Source organism: Amblyomma mixtum, chromosome 5, assembly GCF_055824585.1.
Source record: "Amblyomma mixtum isolate Tamu chromosome 5, ASM5582458v1, whole genome shotgun sequence".
NCBI classification, from domain to species: Eukaryota; Metazoa; Arthropoda; class Arachnida; order Ixodida; family Ixodidae; genus Amblyomma; species Amblyomma mixtum.
In genome coordinates, this window is record NC_143016.1 from 103932599 (window position 1) to 103958544 (window position 25946).

At 46.3% G+C, this 25946-nt stretch overlaps 1 protein-coding gene and 1 long non-coding RNA gene across 4 annotated transcripts in view; one reads left to right on the plus strand and one right to left on the minus strand.

Annotated features, from left to right (window-relative positions):
- Epac (Exchange protein directly activated by cAMP) overlaps positions 1–25946 on the plus strand; it is a 518190-nt gene that overhangs the window by 200313 nt on the left and 291931 nt on the right. The window contains exon 5 of one of the 3 annotated variants that reach the window (XM_089545788.1): positions 862–950. In XM_089545788.1, coding sequence (XP_089401914.1) covers positions 862–950 — 89 coding nt within the window. Of the gene's footprint in view, positions 1–861; positions 951–22230; positions 23783–25946 lie in introns of those variants that run through there. The other 2 variants (XM_089545784.1, XM_089545785.1) reach the window with 2 other exon arrangements.
- LOC149343244 (uncharacterized) overlaps positions 1–25946 on the minus strand; it is a 127821-nt gene that overhangs the window by 51460 nt on the left and 50415 nt on the right. The gene's annotated exons all lie outside the window — the stretch shown is intronic.

Genomic DNA, 25946 nt, shown 5'->3' on the forward strand with positions numbered 1-25946 from the left:
GCTTATACTCTTTTGTGTGCCCCCCTACGCTTATATACCGCAGTTCTTTAAGTATAAATCAGTTGATATCCAGTGGTCGTCGCCTTCGCTGTCCTTTACAGGAGCTCTTAATTCTCCGAGCCCGAGACTACCTTTGCAATGCATTGCATGAGCAAATATCTAGTGTCGGCAGACAGCAATACTAGAAGATAGCAGAAACGGGACCTTACTTAGGGTAAAACCTTGACTTATTGCATAACGGACTGACGTTTCGCAAACGTGTAACCAGGCTCGCCTCCTGCAGGGGCTTTAGGTCTGTCGGGATCGCATTCTGAGCTCTAGTTCGCGAGTTAGATACCGACCTTTCCGCCCGCACAGGAGTGAAGTCGAAATCCAAAAGCACTTGCGTACGAAGATCTTGCCAATAGTTAAATGACTTCAGGATGACGAGATAAGTCTTTAGGACTTCACTAAATAGTTAGCTTCGTAACTCACTTTATAGCCTGGGGATTACACCACGCTAGCCATCAACCGACCGGGTTCAACGGACTTTTTTCAAGGCACTGTCAATAAGCAAGAAGTGAACAAAGCAGAGCTGATAGGTGCCGCAGCCTGATGCTGGTGGTCTTCTTTAAAAATTTGTGTTGATTAATTTGTTTGTGCAACGTAGTCCCCCAAGCGCACCTGACTCCACTATAGCAACGGTTTTCCCACAATCCTTTTCGGTGTACTGGCTTCATGGCCCCGGCACACTAAGCTGGTACATGATCTTGCACATGTAACTCACGGCTCACTCAGTCATGAGTAGCATTCAGGTGTCTAGAAGAGGTTGTTCTCTTCTGCGTCTTGCCTAATCTCCTGTCTTTCTTTTTACTTCAACAGTTTTCCGCCAGGGCGACCGTGGCTCAAACTGGTACACTGTGTTGGCAGGCTCTCTAGATGTTCAAGTGACCCACACAGGACATTCTAAGGCAAGTACTACGCTTTGCGACCAATTTTTTTGCAGTGAATTAGCAAAAAAAAAGCACTCACTACGTCCACCTCTCTGTGGTCATGCACTTGGTCATCATCATGGTTGGTCATAGTTTACGCTTGGTCATGATCAATGTCTAAACGCAAATAACTGTGAAGTGCACCTTCTAATGTAATAAAATTGCAAGCATATTTTTTCATTTCCCTCTTCTCTGAGACGGTTGTCTGGAAACACTGCTGGCACTTTGTCGACATTTGTAAAAGTTGTGCGTTTTGTTCTCCACGACTTACGTACTACTCCTGACACTGGTTACGACCTGCCTCTAGCTTTGTTAAATACTTTCAAAGTGTGCGATGATTGATGCCGTCCTTCTGTGCAGTATTGATTTTAAATGTCCATAACAAGAAATATTCGCATCTGTGCGAGGTTCGTGTTAACCAATTGCCCGGATGTCGCTCCTCATGAGACAAATCGTGTGCGCGAGCTCTCCACCTGGCAATGTCTTTGAAGCAGCTCTAAATGAAATCTGGACCATTAATAGTGAAGTTTTTCTAATTACGTGTTTTATTTTATTACATTAAGCGTCTAACAAAAAAAATTTCTCCTCGCCGGACTCGCTGAAGCCGGATGGATGACATTTTTTTTTTTTCCAGCATGTAATTCGGCGCAGTTTGATTTGCCGTCTCGGCGCTCCTTTGCTGACCGGTTAGAGTCTGTTTTCTGCAACGCTTCTTTTTACAATTTTTTTGTATTGCCCCTCTGACATCGGTAGCTAAGGGCTGTGACGTCAAGGGTGTCACATCAGCTTGGAATTCATGTTAGTATATGGTTCCCTTGTCCAAAATGTAGATTACAATGCAAAGGAGCAAAAGAATAGACGATGAAGTGAATAAATACATATTGCTGCCCCTACATTTTGTTTCAATGTTTCTAATTTATTATTACAATAGTATTTCAGTTGAGAAGTTATGACTGTGTGGAAAGTAGCTCTTAGTCGCCCTCAGAGCACTCAGTTATTTCACGCAGTATCTCTGCTACCACGATTTAGCGGTCTAATTTACAATCCGGTTTCTTCATCAAAGTTTCTTCCCTGGCCTCTACGCTGTGAGAAAGCTTTGCGCTTGAGTCATCGATAACATTCATGTAGCTAGCTTCCCGCATCGGCTTGCATCCTGTGCATCCGATCTCAGGCACTCAGAAAATTTGAAAGAACAAAAAAAGCTGTAATGACCACTCCAAATTTTGGATGGCGTGATCAAAAGTGTAAATCATTGCTGAACCGCTTAAGGTGACTGTACTAATTACCGCAACAGAAGGATAATCCCAGGAATGCAAATTTTTCGGTGGTCGTGCTGTATGCTTTTTTTTTTTGTAAGGAATGAATGCGCAGAAAAAAGTTTTTCTTTTTGTATCTGCTCTCTCTAACCTAAGCTTTAGTAGCGCTAGTTCTCATCGTTTCTCTCTCTATAAGCAACAGACTGAATATTAATCTCGCCCATACGCTGGCCTAGCTTGCTTAACGTGAACAGCTAATTAGACAACTTTGATGGCTTGGCTTCAGTGCCAGTGCCTGACGCGTGGATTATATCTAGACTAATGTTTAGCCAACATGACACAGCGTTTTTTTTTTCCTATATAACCTTCAGGTATGACGCCATACAGCCATAACGCGAGTATATGAGCGCTTATTGTTTGTACGTAAAGGACTTTGTATGCTGAGGAAGCTTAATGAGTGCTTTCGCAAGCAAGAACTCAACGAAAGATAGCGAAGAAAGTCTCTAAAATGTTCCCCCTTAATTATTCATGCTTAGCTTATCGCGTTTCGATGAGAACAGCTTAACGGAGCCGTATTTGTCGAACAGAATGTTTTCTTTGCAATAACTAACTTTTGCAAAGCGAAAGTCTTTTTTTCGCGTTCAAATCTCGGGCACAACAGTCCGCACTAGAATAAACGCTGGAATGTGTTTTAAATGTCTCCCTACTTTTTTTCTTGCATCTTTAGTTATTTAGTATTGTGAATACGCACCCGGTCTGAAGGAACGCGGGCAGACTCAGGAGAGGGAATAATGATGAGGTCGACGAAACAAATGCCAATGAAACGCCGCATGCGCATTAAGAACACTTCTGGCAGTTGGTGAACAAATATTATCATCCCGTGGTTGTTTTTTTTTTCTTATAGTTCTTATACGCTTGCGGAATCGTCGTTAACCTTATTATAATTGTTTTTATTTATTTTATCTAAATTCCCCTTCAGTGGGGCTTGACTATAGCATTTGCAGTTGAAGATGACCATCGGTGGCTGACTTGAATTAGCGTTGTTTCACTAACATGGTGATGTGGGCGAAAAAGTCTTTCCAGTCTTTGGCTGCACGAAGGAGCATTCACTATTGAAATATTTTTACAACGATTGATGGGGGTTAAACCCCTGTAGGTGAGCTATCGAGGGATAAGCGACGGGCAGGTGGCCAAACTTTCCGGATCACTTCACAAAGGCATCCCTAATAGCCTGAGTTGCGTTGGGACATTAAACCTCCTTAAACAAACAAGCAAATAAGCAAATATTTTATGCACTGGAAACTGAATGCACTGAAAGGCTTGTGTCTTGTGTATGTGAAAAATTCACCTTTTTTGTATCTTAAACTTCATTTAATTAATACGGAAGATACATTGCCAAAACACCGGGCAATGAAAATTCCTGCTTCAAAAAAAAAAAACCTCACCGTGAGTGAGACATGGAAAAAAACGTCACAGGTTTGGTTTATTGGTTTACTGCCGTTTAACGTCCCAAAGCAACTCAGGCAATGAGAGACGCCGTAGTGAAGGGCTCCGGAAATTTCGACCACCTGGGGTTCTTTAACGTGCGCTGACATCGCACAGTACAAGGACCTCTAGAATTTCGCCTTCATCGAAATTCGGCCACCGTGGCCGGAATCAAACCCGCGTCTTTTGGGTCAGCATCCGAGCGCCGTAACCACTGAGCCACCACGGCGCGGCAAAGGACGTCACAGGGAGCTGCTTTTAAACCTTGGTTTCTTCATCACAAAGGGATTTTTTCCGAAAGGCTTTCGATCGTTGCGAACTCAACGTCAATGTGTTGTAATCGCTTTGCATGAGTAATGCGGCATATTTATCCGGAGAAAGATCACGGTGATCTCTACAGCTCGCACTGGCAGTTTCTCCATAAAAAGTGTGTGACGAATTGGTAGAATAAGTTGACCCGCCCGGGGATGATGTCAGCGCACGTGCTATTCACAAAGGCTGAGCTGAACTTATAAAACGAAGACGCTGTGTTCAGCAGCCTTGATCGTGCCTCATTTTATCTTGCAAACTTTTCTCAGCCTCTGTGTACCGATGTTAAGCGCTAACACATAATTACGTGAACAGGCTTCGAAATAATCAAAATGACTGAATTGTAAATGAGATAGCGGTTTTTAAATATTACCACAAGCAACAACATTCCAGCCTTTCGCTCCAAGCCTGTATAATTGTCTACTGATTGTATAATTCAGACTAGAAGTAAAATTTGCAATTGTTTTTCATCAGAACAAGGTTCATGTGGATAGATAATGTTTTAAGGTTTGCTTCTTGCCACTATGCGCCTTTTCGAGCACTTTTCCAGAGGCCGACGTGAGGTTTCATGACCGTATTTTTGTCGTAATTTGTCAGAGTTGGCGATCGTTATTAACTAGTGTTAATTAACCGGTTGTGGAGAACTATACCATAACAGCTGTCGCCATGGTTACGCAGACAACTGTCAAAATTCCAACCTATAAACACTTCCATATACCGAATTCAGAATTTCTGTATACTTATCACCCAGTGTTTCTCGCAAAGGTTTTGGCGAATAATCGCTTGATCCAAGCGACGGCGCATAAGCCATAAGCAGTACAGAAATCGATTCGGAAAAGGGATTGGCAGTGTGACGTTTAGCTGCATTCTCTGCCGCGCTGCAACAAAAGTTATCGGGATGGGCATAGAGTTTCAATTTTCACAAGTTCGCAGTTGCTATTCGTCGCTTATTTAGAGGGAAGAAATGAGTGGAACGATGTGTGAGTATCTTGCTGCCCATTGAAAAGAAAGTAATAATTTCCCAATAGCAAAGAACTAAAAAGCGGAGCATCTACTTGTTTCTTCAAACCATGCACAGTTTACAGCAGGTACGGCCCTATGAGCATTGCCCCGCACCTGAAATTACAGTTCTCCGCAGTGACGCGACAACATAATGCTGTGGATATATTCAGCTTTTATCCAGAAAGTTGGAAGTGTGGCTCTCCAGTAAAGTTTTATTCGATTGCAGGTTGTGAGAGACTGTTTCGGCAGTATATTTTTTATACTTATAGCAATGATGATGACAATACCAGGAGTTTCGGAGTGGAAAGTCCTGTGCGCGGTACAATGGAGGCGCAGGTTTCGGTGACACCTAATGGGAACGCGAGCCATTACAAGTAAAGGCAGCAATGGCTTAAAAACTACAGTTGTACGCACCACCATTGCACGGACTGCACTGTGGTTGGCTTGGCTCATTTCGGCTGTTGCTGACTGATGTCATGGGACCTGCTCTCTCCCTAAGTGTTTCGGCCAACGGGCGAAAGTTGTTCCCACTGATAGCAAAACAATAGAGAATGGTGGTGTGCAGCAAGATAGAAGGTACCCCGACAATGAAGTTCGCAATCAGGACATGTCTCATATCATATCCTCGCTAATTCCCGTCAACAGTTTCTTCTTTGCGAGAACGGTCTGAAGCTGCAGGCGCCGGTTTGAGCCGGCTCATTTTAACTGCCGCGTGCATATCAACGGCGACAATCGGTAGGCAATTTCGTGAATACATGCTCGAAAAGCGTTTATCCATCTCTTTGGGAACAATTGTTAATAAGCGCTATTGTTGATCTCTAACATTCCGACTAATGTGCATACGTGTCAAGAGCAACTTGCAAAGAATGCATCGCTATGTTTGATCACCGAGTTGTAATTTGTGCCACGTACGGTGCACAAACGATTTCATTGCTGGAAAGTTGTACTCTATATCCACTACTCCCGCTGGGCATTTTAGTGAGGCGCAGTAGGCTCCATTTATGCGGTTAGGTCATGAAACGCTGCCGCCTCTTCTCGAAGCGGCTAGCGATAAGTGCGAAAGTTTATTTATTTTATATTTTTTTGCAGCCGTTCCCCACGCCACTCTCCTTCACCTGTCGTCAGGTGTACAATTTCAGGAATTCGCCCGTAATAGTAATACTGTTATACTTGTACTTTGCTGATAATTCATGGCCTGGTGATGAAGCTATAACATTTATAACAGCACACTTAAGTCGAACGAGACGTAAACTCTCATGTGACCAGCTTTCTAAAGTTGCAAGTTGGACTTCCCGACTTGTGCTGCGGCCCTCTTGCCTCAATTGTTTTTCTTTGCTGCTGGAGAACCCTTGAGAAGCCCGTTTCGTTTCGAACGTTGTCTTTCCCATTTTGTTTTAACGTTACCGAGTACATTAAATTTTTAATTAGTTCATAGGAAATATTCCTGTAACATTTTTTGCTAAGTGCAGAAAGCTTTGTTAGCGGCTTGTCGGTGGTTCGTAACACTACGATTAGTGCTTCCAGCGCAAAAAGTACACGGACCAAGGGAGATTAGACACCACGAACGAACTTGCAGGTAACCTGATAACTGTTGGAAGACAGCCAAATAGTGGTTCAGTAGGAAAATTTGCGCATTTGACGGACTATTTAAGGCAAAATTTTCCCTTTGCAGTAGTTATTGAGAGCACAAGACATTTAATCAGACTACTCACTGAAACAAGTCATTGCTACCAAGCTCTGTATAAGATTTGTGTGTACCTATGCCTGTACAAATTTTCGGATAGTGGAAGCAAGAAGAAAATTGAATTTTCGCCCATTAAAGACGCTTAGGGCGCAGCCACCAGGTGTTTTACTCATGCTGTACAAGACAAGTACAGAGTGCATGTCTTGATTTCTGGCACCACTTTAAGAAAGCGAAAAAATTATGCCTATATGACGACCGTCCTGTTGGCTGAACCATATAGTACAAATGCATAAATTACCGCAACTTTATGCGATAGCCGAGATAAGCAGGCCACAGCCTTGCCCTTGATTAGTGGAACTTCGCCGGTGACTTGGAATGGTCGCAGGTGCAGTCCGGGTGGTGTGCAGTGCATTTGGTTTTACCTTGAATTTAAGGAAAAACGGCAAAAAATATTCCCACCTTCAATAAGACTACAGCGATATCCCATGTTGCAAGTCAGCGCCTGTCTCCTGTCGTGTCCCGTCGTTTTGCGCTGTTTCATCACATATGAATTACCAACATGCTCAAGCTGCTGTCCTGGCAGTGTTTAGCGCCGCTTCAAATGTTTTTCGCACATTTCAGTTATACGGATAAGAGTCTTGCACGTTAGTCTGCTGTTTTGAGTGCACGTGCAACGCCTCCAGTCACGATAATTGGCTATCAAGCTTGTCTGATCCGCTGCACTCTCTAAAGTGGTAGATAATGAAGCCTCCGATAACGAATCACATGTGCGTTATCTCAGCGCTTGTTCGATTACCTTGAGTGACCCTGCCGAAGGACGTAATGTTCAGCCTACTCTGTAGCTTATGCCGCACCGGCAGCACCTGACGACTAAAATAGTATAACCAAAAAAATACAATTTTTGTTGTCTCATTGCAGAGGGTGATGAGGACATCGCAAAAAGACTAAAGCTATTCTCCCTTTCTTTGTATCCGGCAACAAATCAAGCTCGATTGGACTGAAATGTTTAGACAATCAGGAACTACGATACATTCAGGTTCTGCGCAGTCACCAATATTTGACGTTCGATGCTATCTGACAGTGTAGCACCGAAGTGTTCAAGTGCCCCACTTGTGAGTTTTTTCAGTTTTCTTCGGTGCCCGTATAAAATGAACCGCACCCATTTGTACAGTTTTCACTTTGACTAGCTGCTGTTAATTTCAGTATACACTGCTATAACAGTGCCATTCTTCGTTACCCTATGAAGTGAACCTGACGGACTAATTCTTGCGGTGTACGCATCGTGACCTCCAGCCACCAAGGGAACAAAGGTCAGGAAATGAGGTGTCAGGATTTCTGAACAATAGCCACTGCCGTATAAAAACCACCATGAGCTGTCCGTTCGAGGTTATGTTTGGCAAGAAAGTTGATAAACAGGCAGACCGATGTGAATTCGCGTGTCCGAAACTCCACACCAGGCCGCTGAGTGCAGGCTTCCGCATTTAGAAATAAAAGCAAAGTTTAAAATGACCTGTGTGCGAAACAACTCACATTCGACGTAATAACAGGCTTATTAAATGTCGGTATTGGGTGTTGTAGGCACGTACATTAGAAGGCCGGCCTATCCCACCGGCCTTTTTCCTGCAATGAGCGTAAGTAGCGTCATGATGGCAGTGACGATGATTATCGTTTAAATGATGACGATGATGTTGTTGTTGAACTTGAAAAAAGGGGTAAAAATGGAAAGCACTACGACGCGTAGATAAGACAGAAGTGGTAGACACGGACGTGCGCTGGCCGGAATCCGTCTCTGTGTACCACTTCTGTCATGTCTAGGCGTCCTTGTGTTTTTTCACTGGCACCCCCTTTTTCAAGTTCAGCATGTTCCAACTGGCCCAAAAGCTAACGTTCTTGATGAAGATTATGATAATGATGATGATGATGATGTCATGCGAGGGCACACATTGGTCCGTTCATACGCAGCGCCTATATTATGTGGAACTATGGGACCCGTATACCTAGTGGTCTGACCTGCCTACGCCTGTTGCTTTGTTTTGCGGTGCCGTTTGCGGCATTCGTGCTGACAATTTATGCACGTGAATAATCTTAAGTTTTAGAAAAAAAAGGATTTCATCCAAGTCGTACCCGCCGCGGTGGCTCAGTGGTTACGGCGCTCGGCTGCTGACCCGAAAGACGCGGGTTCGATCCCGGCCGCGGCGGCCGAATTTCGATGAAGGCGAAATTCTAGAGGCCCGTGTACTGTGCGATGTCAGTGCACGTTAAAGAACCCCAGGTGGTCCAAATTTCCGGAGCCCTTCACTACGGCGTCCCTCATAGCCTGAGTTGCTTCGGGACGTTAAACCCCAACAAACCAAACAAACCAAACCATCCAAGTGGCGCTAACACAAATTACTTTCAACGCCATAAGAACACGCCTGCTTTAAAGTTGTAGAATAATTGTTACGCGCTTCTCTATGCAAAAGGTAAACAGATCCGGAAAGTTGCCCCATGCGTTCTTAAAACGCGACCTCACGAGAGGCATGATTTATAGTCGTCGCAAGACTGTTCTTAAAGTACGGTAACGAGCAAAGAAGGACTAGCAGGCGTGAACAGCGACGTGGATTTAATGGGCAATCCTGAGATGTTTCGAGTCTGTTCAGCGTGCACGTCGCATACAACTAATGATTCTTTTTGTCCACTATAGGCCGCTAAGAGGAACTTGGATGCTTACGGAGCATCGGCACCCAACATAATAAGCGTGCTTTCGATCGGTCCAGAGATAACTTGTCGGTGATAAGGCTGGCAATAGGCGCCCAGTCAAGGGTGGGAGATAACGTGTTTCCATAGGAGACCACAACAGAACATGAAAATAGCATGAAAGTCAACCGAACTACACACGTCCGCATGTTTTCTGGGACATATCGGGACAGAATGGAGTCCAATTTTAGAGTGCAGCTCTTAAGCGCTTGTTCGTGGGTCCAGCCGCGTCGCCGCAGTCGGCGTAACCGAGCGATAACATAAATAAATAAATAAACATTGACCCAACTGGGATTCTAACCCGCGGCACCGCGAAAAGATCAGCTTCGCTGCTCACTGCACGGGAGCACTATAGGCTATCGCCGCTTTTTTTTTTTCAACATGATATTTATTACACGGATACGATGTTTTACGAACATGAGCTATCTGCAAACATTAAGAAAACAGTGGCAAATCAGCACACCTAAGCAACGAAGCACGAGAAGTAAATGCAGAGTCCATAGCTAATGCACCCTATAATGCGACACATCTAAGCAACAAAAAACTACAAAAATGGCAATCAACAACACAGGACTAAGAGTGAGTGCCACTCCGGTTCAAACTCGGTCTGGGTAAACAATTCTTTTAGGCGTACAATCTTTCTACAGAAATGGCCTTTTACAGAAACACCAGATTCACATTGTCGGTCCGTCATGCGTGTTTACCACAGGCTGTGTAATCCAATCAAAAATAACATGCCCAAGGGTTCATCAACAAATTGTAGTGCAGTGAGAAATCGTACAGAATGCGGTGCCAGATTAAGCCTCTTTTTCAATGTCCGTTGCATGATGTCCCAGAAGAGTATTGCATGCTTACTATTGATGAAGCATTGCTAAATCGTTTCAGGAGCATCTCCAAGGCGACAGTCCACCATAGACACGAAAATACCCTTTTTCTCTAGTCAAGTTTTAACCGGTAATATCTCAATGTGTATAGTAAAGAAAAATGTTTTTGTACATGGCGAGAGGCGCATTTTACATACTCTCTAGAGTACGTCATGTCCCGGTAATCGAAAATACACAGAGTGATACATTGGCGGAGGAAAGAAGATCATAGAGATTAAGCCCTAGTACAACCATTTCCTCGATACCGAAAGAAGGAACTCATGGGAAAAACTAAAACCTCATATTAAACTGCAACTCATTCTCCCGCTGTGTATTGCACATCGTTTTCATCTAGTAATACTACAATCGAACTAATATCGTCGCCAGACGTGCCGACAACCCAGAAAAACAAAACAGTGAGCCCACAGAGCCTGCGCTCAAATTTCGCATTAAGGGGAATCGTAACCATGCTTCGATTTTTTACGCAAAAATAAATCTACCGCTCCTGGCCGCCTTCAGTGAAGATGGCTCTCGTGCCCAATACATTTGCTGTGTACACATCTTCCCCCAATCTCTGACGCGGGATCCACCAACAAATTCAGTAAGCATCACTTCTTTCTTTCTCTGAAGACGGGAGCCGGGGATGGAGTACATAGGCTTAGAAAAGCAAAGCGCTAAACTGCATTCGGTAGCCAAGTTAATGCTTGTCGTTGTGTCCCTAGCGAGCGTGACATAAAACTAAGAGCACGCAGACACGCACGAGTCAATCGGTGAACGCCCCAGTGTGCAATGGCACCACGGCAGAGGCAAAGTTGACAACGAAGGCGCTGTGTCAACGGGAACTTCCGTTCGCGGTGATTGGTCTGTTTATAGCCACTGCGATCGGGCTTTTTGGGTCACGGGTATTAAACACGCTTTCGCAAATGCGTATATATACGTGCCCTCTATCCTGAACACACACACACATCACTATCATCATCAGCAGCAGCACGAGTACGTCCACTGCACGACAAAGGCACACACACAAACACGCACAAAAAGCGCAACCACCGGGTAAAGTCTCTAAATTAAGAACAGGCGCACCCTATATGAGCCCTCGGAAGAAGCAAGTATGCAGCAAAGAGTAGTAAATAACTGGCATTTATGGTGCGCGGGACGGCGCGGCCCGGCACCCTTTCAGTCCATAAACGCGGAGAGTGTCCACACGCGAGAGCTCGCATGGGTGGGCGGAAAGGCCTTCTTTCGGACCGGAAGCCGGCAGCCTCTTTATTAGGCGGCCGCGGCTTCCGGAGGATGTTGCGCAGCGGACAAAGGCGATACCTTGCATCCGGCCCGTGAGGGTGGAAGTAGCCGCGCGAGTTGGAAGTGGCTCGTTGTTCCGAGGACGACCGTTTTTCTCACCGACATGTCGGGCTCTGCATTTGGGCTTCTGCACACATAACGGATCCGGGCCACCGTTGGTACCGTTGCGATCGTGGGGGTGTGCATTTGAGGCCCACGTGGGAGCAGGAGCTCCTGTATCCACTGGGGGGCATGGGGCTAACGGAAATTGACGCTGGAGTCAAGGATCACCCGCCGGAATTGGTGTTTCTATATTGCAGGCAGTGGTTATAGATACGCAGTGACGATAATGGTGCTCCGGAGGGAATTAAGCGCCTTGCGCGTAACGTGTTTACGATGGTGGGAAGTGAGAAAAAGAAATCTCGAAATTTTTATTTCCGTGGATGCGTGTTACCTCAAGTGAATGCGGTTAGTTTTATTTTTTGTAGCTACCGCATACACTAAAATGTTAGTAGGGGACGTCTTCGGACGGTGCTTATATGGCTCGTTAGCTTTCCTTCGCTAACTTTAATCGAGGGCGCATAGTTCAGTTTTCACTTTTCCATACAGCTTGATTAAGGGCTTCTTACTTTATCTCACGAGACAAGCCGCTGCACAGAAATGGAATTAAGCGATTACAATCTTTTGTCAACGCTTGCAGTGGCATTTCATAACAGTGTTTCGATGCGAAATGTTTTGGTGGTGTTTTAGAATAATCTTTTGATGCGGGGTGTTTTGATACGTGTAAGAAGTTACCATTATTCATGATCACTTTCCGATGATGAATTTTTCGATTTGAAGTCGTGTTTCTTGAAGCAAGGCTATTATCTGCCGCTCGTTATCCGTTTAAGCGGCAGAAATTTGCGAACAGGAGAAAGTGGGGCAAAACTTTAAGCAGATTTGCGAATCATCGCCTTACTATTCCTTTCGTAGGTATGAACAAGCAAATATTGCCGAATTACTATGGCTGCCACCCAGTCATCACGCTCACTAAACGTGGAAAGGGCCGGTTAAAGGAGAACGCGATAAAATTAAATATGTTAAAAACTTCAAACTGTCGCAGTTTATCCCACGCCTCCGGACAAAATGGCACATGGAGCAAAATGAGACACCCTAACAAAATTAAGATCTTACGCAGTTTCGCAGCCACTTGACGTGAAATTGGCAACATGGGTGCCAACACAATCTTTGTAAGCCTATCCGCATGACAAAAATTGTACCTGGACAGAACCCAAGACTATTTGGTTCGGTGCCCAGTTCCAGAATAGGCACTTTTACAGCCAGGATTTATGCGTAGCCTGGCTGCTCGATTCTTCTTCAATTTCCAGACTCCTCGGTAAGCTTTTTCTGTTATAATGTCATGGTTTTTCGTCTTTCGCCGACTCTCTGTCGAATGGACAATTGATTTCGTTCCATTTGGAGTACGTGAACAGGAGCTTTTTGAGATGATTTTAAATGACGCCCAACAAAATTTGTACCACTGTCAGTGGGATGTAAAGTAGCCCTTCTTGCTTGCTGAAAACTGTGCGGGGTATAGACTCTGAAGAAATGAAGTTTGTGCATTTTATTGCCTTAATATTATCTCACTTTCTTTCGCTGTACTGTGGTGGGCGTCTTTAGGTAGAGCAAAACGCTAGGGCAGCATAGGCACTGCTTAACGCCCTTCAGAGCTTTCTTCACCTCTCCTTCGAGCTACTCGGCAATGAATGTTTTCGTTTTGACCGTTCACACCACCCTAAACTGCAATAACGAAAGAACAGAGTTTTGAAGCCAGCAAAGAAATTAGTATCTTTACTTCAGGTCCTGCGGAACATCGCAGTGTGGTATTTTGACCCGACTTCTAGCTTGCTACTAAATATTTCTTTCTAAACAACGTAAGGTGGAAACATTCTTAAACATTACATCAGGTAAGACCAACAACCAATTGTAGTAATTAAATGCTCACGATGATCCAAGTTTTATAGTCAGTTGAGGTGCACAGCTCTGAAAAATTTAACGGGGCATATTTCGCTCTTTTTCGACTGCTTTCTCGTTCACCATGGCTCATTTGGAATTTTCTTTTCTCTCTTTAGAATGGGCCAGCCTCTCCAGCCTTGCGCTGAGTTCAAGTAGATATGTGGCAGGCCATGCCACCTAACTGTCCAATTAATATGGTTCAGAGTTAAAGGTGAAAAGTAACAAAATGTCACGTTTTGTACCACTCTGTCCTAATCCTTGTTTTGTGAATCACCGCAGCAAGATTGGCCCATCAGGGCTCCGGATTCATATGCTATTTTTGAAGCCATGCTTGTTTCGATTCTTTTTTTTTCCCATTTACCCTCATTCAAACATTACACGAACATACCACGCCTTGTTGAACGCCTTGATAAAGTTAAACGCTTTATTTTGTGTGTTCTCTGTGCCAGTTGTAACGCGAATAATCAACTTCCATAGGGCTGCTTCAAGACCTGACAGCATACGCGACAAAAGGTGACATGTGTATGTGTATTCCTCTCGTGAGGATGCGGAATTATTCTTGAACGAGTAAATAATGGCTTCTTTAGCCCTAAATTCGGACTTATAGTGGCTTTTAGTTGGCTATTTATCATGAGAAACGCAATTTTCTGGGCAATCACTGCCTATGCGTAACGACAATATTGCGCGTAGTCAGAGCCCAGTCTACCTCTCATGCTCGTTACAATACTTCGCGTACAAATCTAGCGAGAACTTCACCTATGGCAGCTTTCGTTTTATAAATGAGTCCAGGAAGAAAGCCATCACCTACTGAACCCACACTGTTAAATTGTAGTCTTGTATTTCTTGCTGGTTTGCACGGAACAGACGGAATACATTGTAATTTATTGTAGTCATTGCTCGTGCGCGCAGCGAGCAGTTTATATTTTCGGAGTTAATTGTAGTAAACTTCCTGACAATTAGCAATACTGAAGGACCAAACTGCTGTAAGGAGACCCATTTACTATATTAAGCGATGGAAAGATATTCGCAGATTTCCAGCAAGCCTGGATCATCCAGCTAATCCGCAAGTAAGCTGCCGCCAGCGGTGCCACACAGCTCCTGTATACTTTTCCTTCGGATAAAAGTTTTCTTTTCCTATATAAAACTGGAAATACCACCTCTTTTTCTTCCCTGCTTTGAGGTACCGCTTAGCGCCATACTCGGTTGGAGTCAAATGTGGTTTTTATCATGTCGGAGTCATTTCATAGCTTTTTAACGCTTGCGTTGACCGGGGACTCGTTCCTATTGATTATCTCCGAGCTAACCCATCTGCACAGCGCCAGTAACAAGGTGACGCTTAGTATCCTAGAGATGGCAGCACTGTCGGATGAGACCAACGGACTGAAAGGAAAGATAATCAAGAACTTTCCATCAGCAGTCTAATAAGATGCACCTAATATATTTGCGCAAACGGCTGTTGTCAAGGGCTGTGGAGCCTTTCGAACCGAGCAAATCCTTGTTGCCCAGTGTGCTCTCTTCCTGGTACGCCCGTGGCAGAACCTTTAAAACTAATTCGAGTTGGTCCCAGCTGGGCGCAGGCTCTCCAAGTATCGCGCAGACTTTGCGCAAAGGCGGTATTTCAGTCGAGGAGCTCCGCGCTCTAGCTTCGCTCTTCTTCCGAAAGCTGGCTCGTAAACAGACCCGCATTCACGTTTAAAAAGCACTCCACGTTGGCGACACGGAAGTTTAGAAACGCTAGTTCAGTGCAGCGGCAGCTCATGCCGAGGAGCTCGAAGAGAGTATGACTGTATGCGCTGCTCCTTTCGTCTTTCACAATCATTGGAGAATTTTTCGTGCAGGCACCGACGTAGGGACTACAGGTTGACATACTGACGTTGTTGCTGCTTTCCTTGCAGTTTAAACACTGAGCTCAAGGGCAGTTATAGTGCAAAAACATACGCCCTAAACCTTCGTAGAAGCGAGGAAATTTTATTCCAAGGCAGTGACTTTCTCCAAGTAGTTTACCTATATTTTAGGACTTCCTCGTTTATAAATATGCCACGTGGATTTAAACAGCTTATAGGCCTATGGAGCGTACCGTAAACAGGGCCCTTGAGGTTGACTTTAATGGCAGAGCGCGGAAATATACCGGGTGCTTCAGCAAACACTTTCAAAAATTTTCAAAAGGAGGCTGGATAAAAATATGGCTTTTGCGGCAGAGTATTACCTGTGCTGGCGAAAACCATAAAACCGGTGAATCATCTTAAGTAGCAATCTGGTTAACTAATTTTTAATAATTAATTAGTTATTAGAATAAAAAAAAAATGCGATTAACCTCGCCGCTGTGGCTTGACAAAATTTGGCTGCATTGTGAGAAAATACATGTGCTTTCAAAAGCATGCAGGTAAAGCAACCCCCATAGTCCACGTCACTAGTCGAAAAAGCTAAATTTTGTCGAGCCACAGCGGCGAGGGTTATGGCGTTTCCGAAATTCTAAAAACTGATATGGCTATTTCTAACGACCAGCTACAAATCTCTAATTTCAACTAGGCGCCTAACTCTACCAGTTAAAAAGTTAATTATTAAAATTTAGTTAACCATCTCACTACTTTAGATGATTCACCGATTTCCTGGTGTCCGCAAACACTGGTAATACTATGCCGCAAAAGCCGTATTTGTATTCCAAGAAGCCTCGTTTTGAAATTTTTTGAAAGTGTTGGCTGAAACACCCGGTACAATGCGATTCAAAGATCAAAAGTCAGATATCTCAACAGTACGACTTATCGCGCGTTTCCCAACAGCGCACTGCAGTACACTTCGTAGAACTTCGCCCATCAATACTGAGGAATGACGTAAGATTTCGTATTGGTGCCTTCACATTGCTGCTTGTCAGAATGTAGGCGTCAGTATCACCATTCGGTCCAGCTGTAGGGCGTATACGGATAAGGACGTCAGTACAAGCTCGGAGCCGAGCCACAGGGGTTGACGACAGGCGTCCCACGACTGCGATTCATCTCTCGCCCACGAGTCTATAGGCTCTGGAAATTCATCCGAGCGAGAGGCTAACCCTTCCTCGACTCGGCGCAACCCAATAGACCAGCATAGACGCAGGTGCGCTGCATTTCTCGCGTATACAACAACCGCGCGCGTGATTTTTTGCGCAAGAAAGGAACGGAACGCACGCGCGCGCCAGCCGAGCCACCGTTCAGGAAACAGCAGCCGCCGTCTTTTGGTTGGCGAGACTCGTGCGTATGTGTACACAAGGCCAAGGGGGCCCCTTCCCGCTAAGCAGCCGCATTCAGGAAGTTCGGACAGCGGCGCCTGGAGCAGAGCTCCTTTCCAATGAACCCCGAGCTCGGCCGGCTCCGCGGGAGCCCTTGTCTAGCCCGCACGTGAATCAGAGCGGCCGCGGCAGGTGTTCGTTCAATGGCGATATCCACCCGATGCCGCCACCCTCCCCCCCCCCCCCCCCCCCCCACCCTCCCCTACCAAACAGGCAGTCAGGGCCAGCGGTAGAGCGACAGCTCGGCGAACGAGGGTCTCCCCCTCCCCCACCGTACGGAGTAGCAGCTGCGTGTTTCGCCCTCGCGAGCTGCGGGCCGGCATTGACATAGGCAGCGGAGATACGCGGCCATCACAGCGGCGAGGCAGCCTTCGATCAAAAAGCCTGACACGGTTCTCTCTATCAGGGTCTCCCGTGTGGACGTATACTGGGCGGAATTTTCCGGTCGCCCTCTAATTGCTCTTTAATGTCGGTTTTAAACCGAGGCGCAAAATTTCCGAGCTTCGCGGCGCGTTTGTTGTTGGTTTTGTGTGATTTCGCTGGCGCAAATTTGTGTGCGTGCGTGTGTGCGTGCTTTTCAGTGGTTTCGAACTGCGTAACAGAGGACTAGAGTTTTTTTGTTTTTTTTTTACCGTGTTTAGTGCATAACTATGCACATTACAAGACTGCATGTTTTTTAGCATTATAGCAATAAACTGGTGTAATGATTGATTTTTCACCATCAGTATCATGAAAAACCGACCTGTCCAAAGCGAAAGCTTTTAAGAAAGTCCTTCCACAGATGATTTAGAAGAACGTCAATTTGGGCTAGATGGTGCATTATTTGAGACAGAAATGGTAATAGCGCTGCAATAAGACGTACACAAGAAAGACTGACACAGGACACACGTTAGCGCGTGTCCTGTGTCAGTCTTTCTTGTGTACGTCTTATTGCAGCGCTATTACCATTTCTGTCCTTCCACAGCAATGTGAGAGAGGCGGGAATATTTGAATATTTTGAAATTCCTGCCTGTATCTATCACAGTCATCCTCATTACCTCTGATTTTTTCCGGAAGCCCATGTAAGCAGAGTTGTGATGATGGTGAAGATTGGTGGGGATCTGAAAATATTCATATATTCTTACCTTGCTAAATTTAGTGAGGAGGCAGAGTAAAGGGGCATACCTGAGTGCATTCTTTAGAGCCCCCGCTTCGAACAACTAGTCGACCTTCAGAATGACTATGTCGTCAAAAATGCTCTTACACATGGGATTCTTTGTTGAGCGGCGTCGCAATGTTGTGAGTACGCAATGTAACTAATTACACTAAGCCACTACCTCTACTGTGCAGCTGAACATTCCACGTTCGGACTGCTCTGCGTTCACGCAACAGGGCCGCTTGCTCGTCGTAGTTGCGCACAAGTGGAATGTAAGGGTGGTCGCAAAGAGAGAATATCTGTTTGCATGGGCAACGATTCATACATTTGATTGAGGATCTAAAAACTGGGAGGGAAATCTATGTCTTATTTATTTATTTAGTTAGTTAGTTAGTTAGTTAGTTAGTTAGTTAGTTAGTTAGTTAGTTAGTTAGTTAGTTAGTTAGTTAGTTAGTTAGTTAGTTAGTTAGTTAGTTAGTTAGTTAGTTAGTTAGTTAGTTAGTTAGTTAGTTAGTTAGTTAGTTAGTTAGTTGTGTAGTTAGTTAGTTATACACGCTCCTAATTCAATTTGTGATTGGGGTAGGAGTGCATAGTTAATTCAACAAGATAGCTGTCTGGTGTTAAGCTGAACATTCAGTTGTTATAGTCATCATGTTAAGAAAAAAAAACAAATGGTGAAACTCGAATAAAACAAAGCTATGACGTAAACAGCGAAATAGTACACAAAATAAGGCAATTGTTGAGGGCATTATACGAAGAATAACAAAATGTGAAAAGTAATGATACTTTTTAGAGTGTACAAATAAGAAGTAAACAGTAAATATGTACACTACAAATGCGTTACCATAGTATATGCGGATATTTTCGAAACGTTGCATAGGTCGAATAATAAGTTTAAACACGAAAAAAAAAACATGCCCATGAGTATAATAATAGCAGAACAGAAGCATGAACTGGTGGGCGAGTTGGTCTGACATATCTTAGTGAAGCAGCGCGACGGCACAAGGCCAAGGGAAGAAGAGGACAAACACAGCGCTGTGTTTGTCCTCTTCTTCCCTTGGCCTTGTGCCGTTGCGCTGCTTCACTAAGATAGAACAGAAGCAGTCGGGAAGTGAGTGGTTAATACCGCCACATACTGCCAACAGCAATATTGAATTTTGCAAATGATGAGCTATTTATTAGTAATGGTTGGATTAAGGCTATTCAGTTCTCTAATTACTAGTGGGAAAAGTGAGTGTTTGAAGCAGTCAGTATGAAAATGATACTCACTTAAAGCATCTAAATGTTTATGGCGTGTCGATCTTGCTTCGGAAAGAGAAATTTATTCAGTGGTGTCCAGTTTTGGGTGTTGATTAATTAGCTGAAACATGAGTTTCAGCCGTGCGAGTTTAGCCCGAGTTCAATGCCGCTGATCGAACGTTTTTTCTGACTTCAAACATTTAGCATGATACATGCTTACAGCAGAAAACGGCATTTACCGGCTTAATTTTGTCAGCAATTTTTTTGTCTATTTCATGATACTTTTTTATTTGATGATGAATCTTGGCTATCTGATGATGAATCCACAACTTGCATTGCAGTTATCGAACAAACTGATCTTACATAGGTTATTTTTTTCCTGTCCTTGTACAGAATGCGGTATTGTATAAATAAAATAAAGTTTTAAAATTCACGCACACCAGAGCTGGTGATGCCAATTAAGGTATTTTTCCTTGAAAAACGTTGCATCAAAGGGCAGTTCTTATGCCTGCATTGTTATTCCGCCAAAATTTTATGCACTGGTCGATGAGAAATTCTGGAACACTATGCTTAGGTTTCTTCTTCGACTGAGGCATTTAGAGAATGGTAAAGCTGTTTAAATGCACAAGCTGCGCAGTGATTAGCCACTGGGGAAAAGGATACGTTGAATATTTTTTAATGCAAATGATTTTATACACCGGAGTCTTGATTGCGTCAGTACTGATAGGTTAAAGTTATCTGCTCGAATCAATTGAGAAAATTCTGCCACGACGTGTCACTTCGCTTGACGAACTTCAACTTTTTAAGACTAAAATTCATAGTGATTGTCGCAATTATTGGCCAGAAGCATGTGTCAGTTTAGGTGGTGTGCTAGTTTGTCATTTGTACCGGCCGTGTAGTACCACTAATAAACCTCTTTCAGCGTGTCAATTGAAGCGCACAATCAGCATCAAGCATACCCAACGAGATTTGCTCGCGTCAAACCCAAGCCCTAAAGCTTTCAAGTGCATTTCTAAGGTCCTGCAGTGCGCGGCTACCAACGCCGTTCGGCTCGTATGAATTCATCATAGAAGGTCGCAGAGTCTGCAATAACAGATCGACCTTGCAGTGCGCGTTCCCATTTCAAACGAACAGCTTAACCTTCTTCGCTCTTACGCAGAGCAGACTGCTTGACATTAGGACTCTCGTAACGCGCCGACTAGCGGCGCTAAAAGAGCAGCGTAACATCGCGCGTGCTCTTGAGACTCTGGCGCAGTGGGCGCGAAGTAATCAGCCCTGCGCACTTTAAAACGGCCCCGAGCTTAGTGACCGGCCTAAGTTGAAAATTTATGCCCGCTCTTCATCTTGGTGCTGAGAGACCGACGCAGAGCGCAAACCGTGGCATATTTCTCTTACCGACCCACTCTTCATGCCTCTCAAAAAACCTCGGGCGCAGCTGGCGGTGTGGATGAGGGAAAAAAAGAGGAAAATGCCACCGCGAGCTTTGAAAGCCGGTAGGTGTTGCTGCTGTTGGGCTCTCAAGGGGAATGCAAGCCCGCAGGCGCGCGCCCGTGAATGCTCCTGTTCATCATTTCTTTCTTGTCATGCAGAGAAAACTGCAGCTCGCTCGGTTGTCCGGGAGCAGGCCGAATTTACGGCTTCTTTGTCCTTACGCGGTACTCCTCTGTGTGACCGAAATGTGTTTGTATTTTTTCGCCGAACACAGCACGTACTTGCGAGAAAAATGAAAAGTAAACAGCAAGAAAAGGAAAGCTAGCAAATGTAAAGCGCGCGCGCGCGCGCGCAAAAGGCCGAAGATGCAGGTGTTTCGACGGTGCCGCGGCAGTTTGTTCAGTCGCTGACTCGCCCAGCCGCCTTTGCCCGTGTGTTGCCGCTCTCGGTTTCCGCGCGCTGCGGGCGTGGAGGAAGTCAGGGGAGGAGGAGGCGGAGAAGACTGCGCTCTTCGTGTCCGGCCTCGAGGAGATCCCCACCACGCGCTGCAGTTTGCTCTCGTACGAAGGGCTACGACTGCGAAAGAGCGAAGAAATGGAGCGCGTGTGAGCTTGGACGTGCGCGCGATGATGGTAGCGCTGCCGCGACGCCTGGCATGCATGCTTCGTGGTTGTAACGGTGGTCTGTCTTGGACGTGAATGTGCTCGTTTGTCATTCGTGATTGCTGTGGTGGTTGTCAGCTGACCAACCGGAACAGGGCGCTTGAACGTTCATCCATTGTGTTTCTTTTTCTTTCGCTATCTTTCTTTGCACGTCTTTTTCTGTTTCTTCGCTACCGTTACGGTAAAAACATGGACTCCAAGTTTAGATGGTTTAGATAGTTCCAGTCAGGCCGAAACACCAAATAATATCGCGCGAAAAGAATGTTCGCCTTCTTGAAAGCTCTGTAGCGTCCATGCGTTGCACATAGCAATGCGGAGTTATTTTAGTCGATTGGAGGACGAACTTGACGGATAGGGTCGTTACTTGGCACCTGATGTCAATACGCCGTTTGTTTTTGTTAGACAAGTCACGCGATGTACTCTTGCCGTGATGCACTGATGGAAGTGTCAGACTGAGTCGTTGCGCGAAAATACGGCGTAAGCTACGGGGTCTGGCGCCTGCCGTTGAAGCATTCGCTACAGGCCGCGGTTGGCGTTGTTGGTGTCCGGAGGCTACGAGAAGCTCGTCTAACCGGCAAATGTTATTGCCAACAGCCGTCAGAAATGCCGAGTCTTGTAAGCAGGTAGCGCGTCTCGTTAAAATTTTCCCGTGGGAACTCAAGTAGATGCGTTCTCACGGATCAGCGCTTTGCCAAGAAAGGAAGCACTCTGAGCGAATTCCTGCATGCATCGCTCTTCGATCATCAAGCTTTGACCTCAAACGCATCAGCCGTGTGGTCACCGAACTCAGACAGTCCTGAGGATAACAGCTCTGCCGTGGTCTACGCCCTTCAGCGGCTGCATTGTGGAAGCGCTGACTATCCGCACCGTGAAAGGCACAGAGAGACACAGAAAAGCACCATTACCGCACTTTTCTGCGTCTACCGCTTGTCTCCACCATCTCCTGATCAAATCCCCACTCCAAACTTCGTAACTTCCAAGCCGAGGTCACCCGAGAGATCTTGCGAGAACGCCCAGCATGCACGACGACGTGGCTTCTCCTACAAACCCGCGTATCACACGCGGCTAACTGCAGCGACGATTGTGGGGCACGATCCATGCAACCTCCAAGCTCGACTCGGCCGCTTTAGCGTTAGCGGCAGTCGCAAAACTGCGATAAAGACGCCCACCGCCGCTGAACACGGCCCGATAAGCGCGCTGCGCGCGCCGTACTGCCGCTAGCGCGCGAAGAGATCAAGCGCTTCCCTCCTCTCAGCAGGCGCGGGCTCCATTATTATTATTCCTCCGCACGTCGCTCTGTTGGCTGGAGTCGCTGCCGCGCTCTGGACGCGTAGTCGCAGTGCAGGCCGGATACGCACCGACGTTGTTTTGTCGAGAGAGGAGACCAAGCGTGCACGCGCGTGCGCTCCCTCGCTTCGTGGCCGTTCCCCGCCTCTGGCCGGCGACTGCGGACAGCGACGACGCGCCGGCCAACTGGACTCTCCTTCGGCCGGCAGGAAGCGACGGCTGCTGCGACGTACGACGCTTTCCGAGCGGCGCCGACACGTCGCCGCGGCTGCTGCTGTTCCCGTCGCTGCATTGACTTGTGGGGCACGCAGGCATATAGCGATCGGGCTTCCGCGCAAGTGCGCGCTCTCTCCCTGCGAGTGTGAGCCTGGCGCTCGAGCTACGTGCCAGCTACAGCCGGAGGGTCGAAGCGCCGCCTGCTGCTACTGCACGCATCGTGAGCTGCGACGGAGAGCGAGCCCTTTCTCGGGAGCGAGGGCGGCGCTGCCTGAGCAGCAGCAAGCGTGGCCACATCGATCACGGCTCGCTGGGAAAATGCGAAATGCTTGCGCCCGATTGTCTCTCAGGCATGTGAGACACCTGTTGCTTACCACCGCCGCCGCTCCTGCTCCGACGTCTTCGCAGCCGCTAAAGCTGCTGCGGCTCTTGCTCTCAGCGCTTCGGTCGTGAGGACCGCCGGTGCTTGAAATTCGACGTGGTAACGCGGCTACTGGGTTGCTAGTGTTGGCGCTTTCTTAGCCGGCACATTTGGTTTCCTAACCACGATCCTACACCCGCATCGTTGACGGCCGCATCAACTCTCCCTGCTACCAGTTTCGTTTTCACTTTTCTATCTTCGGTCGTCACTGCGTACAGTGTTTTTCTCTGGTGAACGAGTGAACCAAGCAGGTCCGACCGGAACTATATCGTGCAGGCATCTCTGCGGTGTGCTGCGTGTGTTTGTGATTGAGGTGCGTGTCGTAGAGGCCGTACTTGTTTGCCTCGATACGGCGTTCGATTTTGCGGTGTGATCGTGTTGTGCCGGTCTTCGGTTGGTGTGAGGAATGGATACCCAGGACAAGCCGCAAGGAGGCAGCAAACCCGGCACGGTAGCGTCTTCTCTGCAGTCCGCCTTCAAGGACATGATGAACCGACACATATCGTGGCCATGGTCGCCGCGACTCGTCTACCACGTTAACCCCAGCGTAAGTCGTACAGTAACGTCGCGGGAAATTTGAAACACAAGAAAGCGCGCGCGCTTGCGCGCGCTGGGGTGTCGAGTTCGCGTTGTACACGGTGCACGGGCATGCGCTAACAGAATTGCTGCCGCCTAGTTATGAAGTTCATTTCCTCTGGCAAGTGTTTAAAAATTGCTCTTTTAGAAGCTCACCGCGGTAAATTTAGAAACATCGAACTCACAATAGCCGAGCCCATGCAGGACATGCTGACCTTCCGCTGAGGCTAGTATCTCGAAATAAACATCCTGTATAGAGTTCGCGGTCCTATTATAGTGTCAGATTCAGGAGCAGCTGTGCTACATCTGTTGTGCCGTGCTTTGCGGTCTGCTTTGGGAAAAAGTTGCTTGTATGCCTACATAGTTTTGCTATTGCGTTCATCTACTTTTCTCATCCACTTTTCCCCTCGCGACCTTCTTCTTTGCTTTCTTTCCGACAGTTTGTCGGCGGACGTCACAGGGTCTCCCGACACTAGAGACATCACGTGCGAAATGTCACCAAGTTTTTTTCTCCCGACGCGTCGCACTTGTCTTGGAAAGTGATGGAAAAACAAACAAAAAGGATACGATAAACCTGCGGACCGCGACCTTTTAGTGGGAAGATAGAGCCGTGGCTATAGCCTCGGCGCCTGATTTGCCGACAATTTTCCATCCCGGAAAGCGTGTTGTACGTGACGCGTCCGCCCGCGTTGCACACAGCCCCAAAATACCGCCGTAATCGACGTCAAAGCGAGCGGGAAACGTCACTGCATTCCACTGGATCGCGGCGGGATCGGGATCGCTCTGTGAGCGGACCAGGCTGAAAGTACAATAGCCTTATTATCATCCTAGTGCATCTCTACGAACGCAGAGTGTTATGTTTCGCTGGCTGTGTAATGAACGCGCGTGGATAGGAATATCATTAACAACAAGCGATAAGGCACGCTCTAATTAAAGAAATGCCGTACTTACATGCGTGACACTCTCGCGTCTCTTAACGCGCATTTATGGCGTATAGGCGTGCCTGTTGCGACGCCGAAGCTAAGTCAGAATTTTTTACTGGGTGCGAGCAACATCTTTGTGGCATAAACTGGCTACCTGACTGGGAGAAACAATAAGTTGAGAGAGTTTTAATGATGGATAATGGGATGAGAGAGTTTTAAGGAGTCAGAAGTAGCTACACACGACGTTGTTTCTTCATTGTTCGTTCCACTGAAGAGGCGCCTTACTTTTGCGTACTCTGAATAAAGCGCGCGAATTGTTGATGATGATTCTTATGAGGTATCTAATGAGATAGGTATTAAGCATAGCTTACTTGAGTAGGACATGTCGGACAAGTTTGTGTAGTTCTTCAGATATGATACTCTTGCGCGAAAGGCATTTACACAAGATAGGACACTGGACGACCGCTCGTTCCGTGTCCGGTCTTGAATGTGTGTGCTGTTCGCGCAACATTACCAAATCCGAAGAATACCTTTCTTTTTCTTGTACTGGGTGACAGGCCACGATACTTCCTAAGGAAAGCAACTGCGACACGCAACGACGCCAGGAAACCTGCTCACCTGTTCAATGAAGTCACACAATTTGGTATTCGTTTGTCATATGCACGGCTAGACAACTGAAATGTGGTGACACTGTCCCTTCGATCCTATATCAGCCTTCATAATGGCACATTTCTCTAATTCAAACAGGGTAGTAAGAGTTCTCACAAAAACGTTTCCTTTGTGAATGTACTTACTGTGGAGAGCGAGCCTTCCTTTTATAATGTTTGCTGGAATTGGACCACGTGGGTTCAGGTGCTGCCCCAAGCCATTTGTTCCTGCTGCTCTACCAAATAAGGCACTGAGTCTGCTGCCACTAAGGAGCTGTTTAATTCAACTGGCATCTTTGCCCATGGCGTGAGCTTGGAATACTAAAGCTTAGACCTACCTCAGCTCAAAAAACATCCGAGCCAGGCTTCATGTGCAGTCTGTGTCAAAAATGTACAGCCCAAAAGATTTGCCATTAAGCCTTGCATCCTGCAGGCATCCCTGGAAGTTCTAAGCTCCGTAAGGTTGAGGGCTAGAGTTCCTGTCACTGTTGGGAGATTCTGTCAGTGGCAGGATGCGCATCACTTTTGCTCTGCTTAGGGCTGGACGTTCCTGTACGCATTGCTC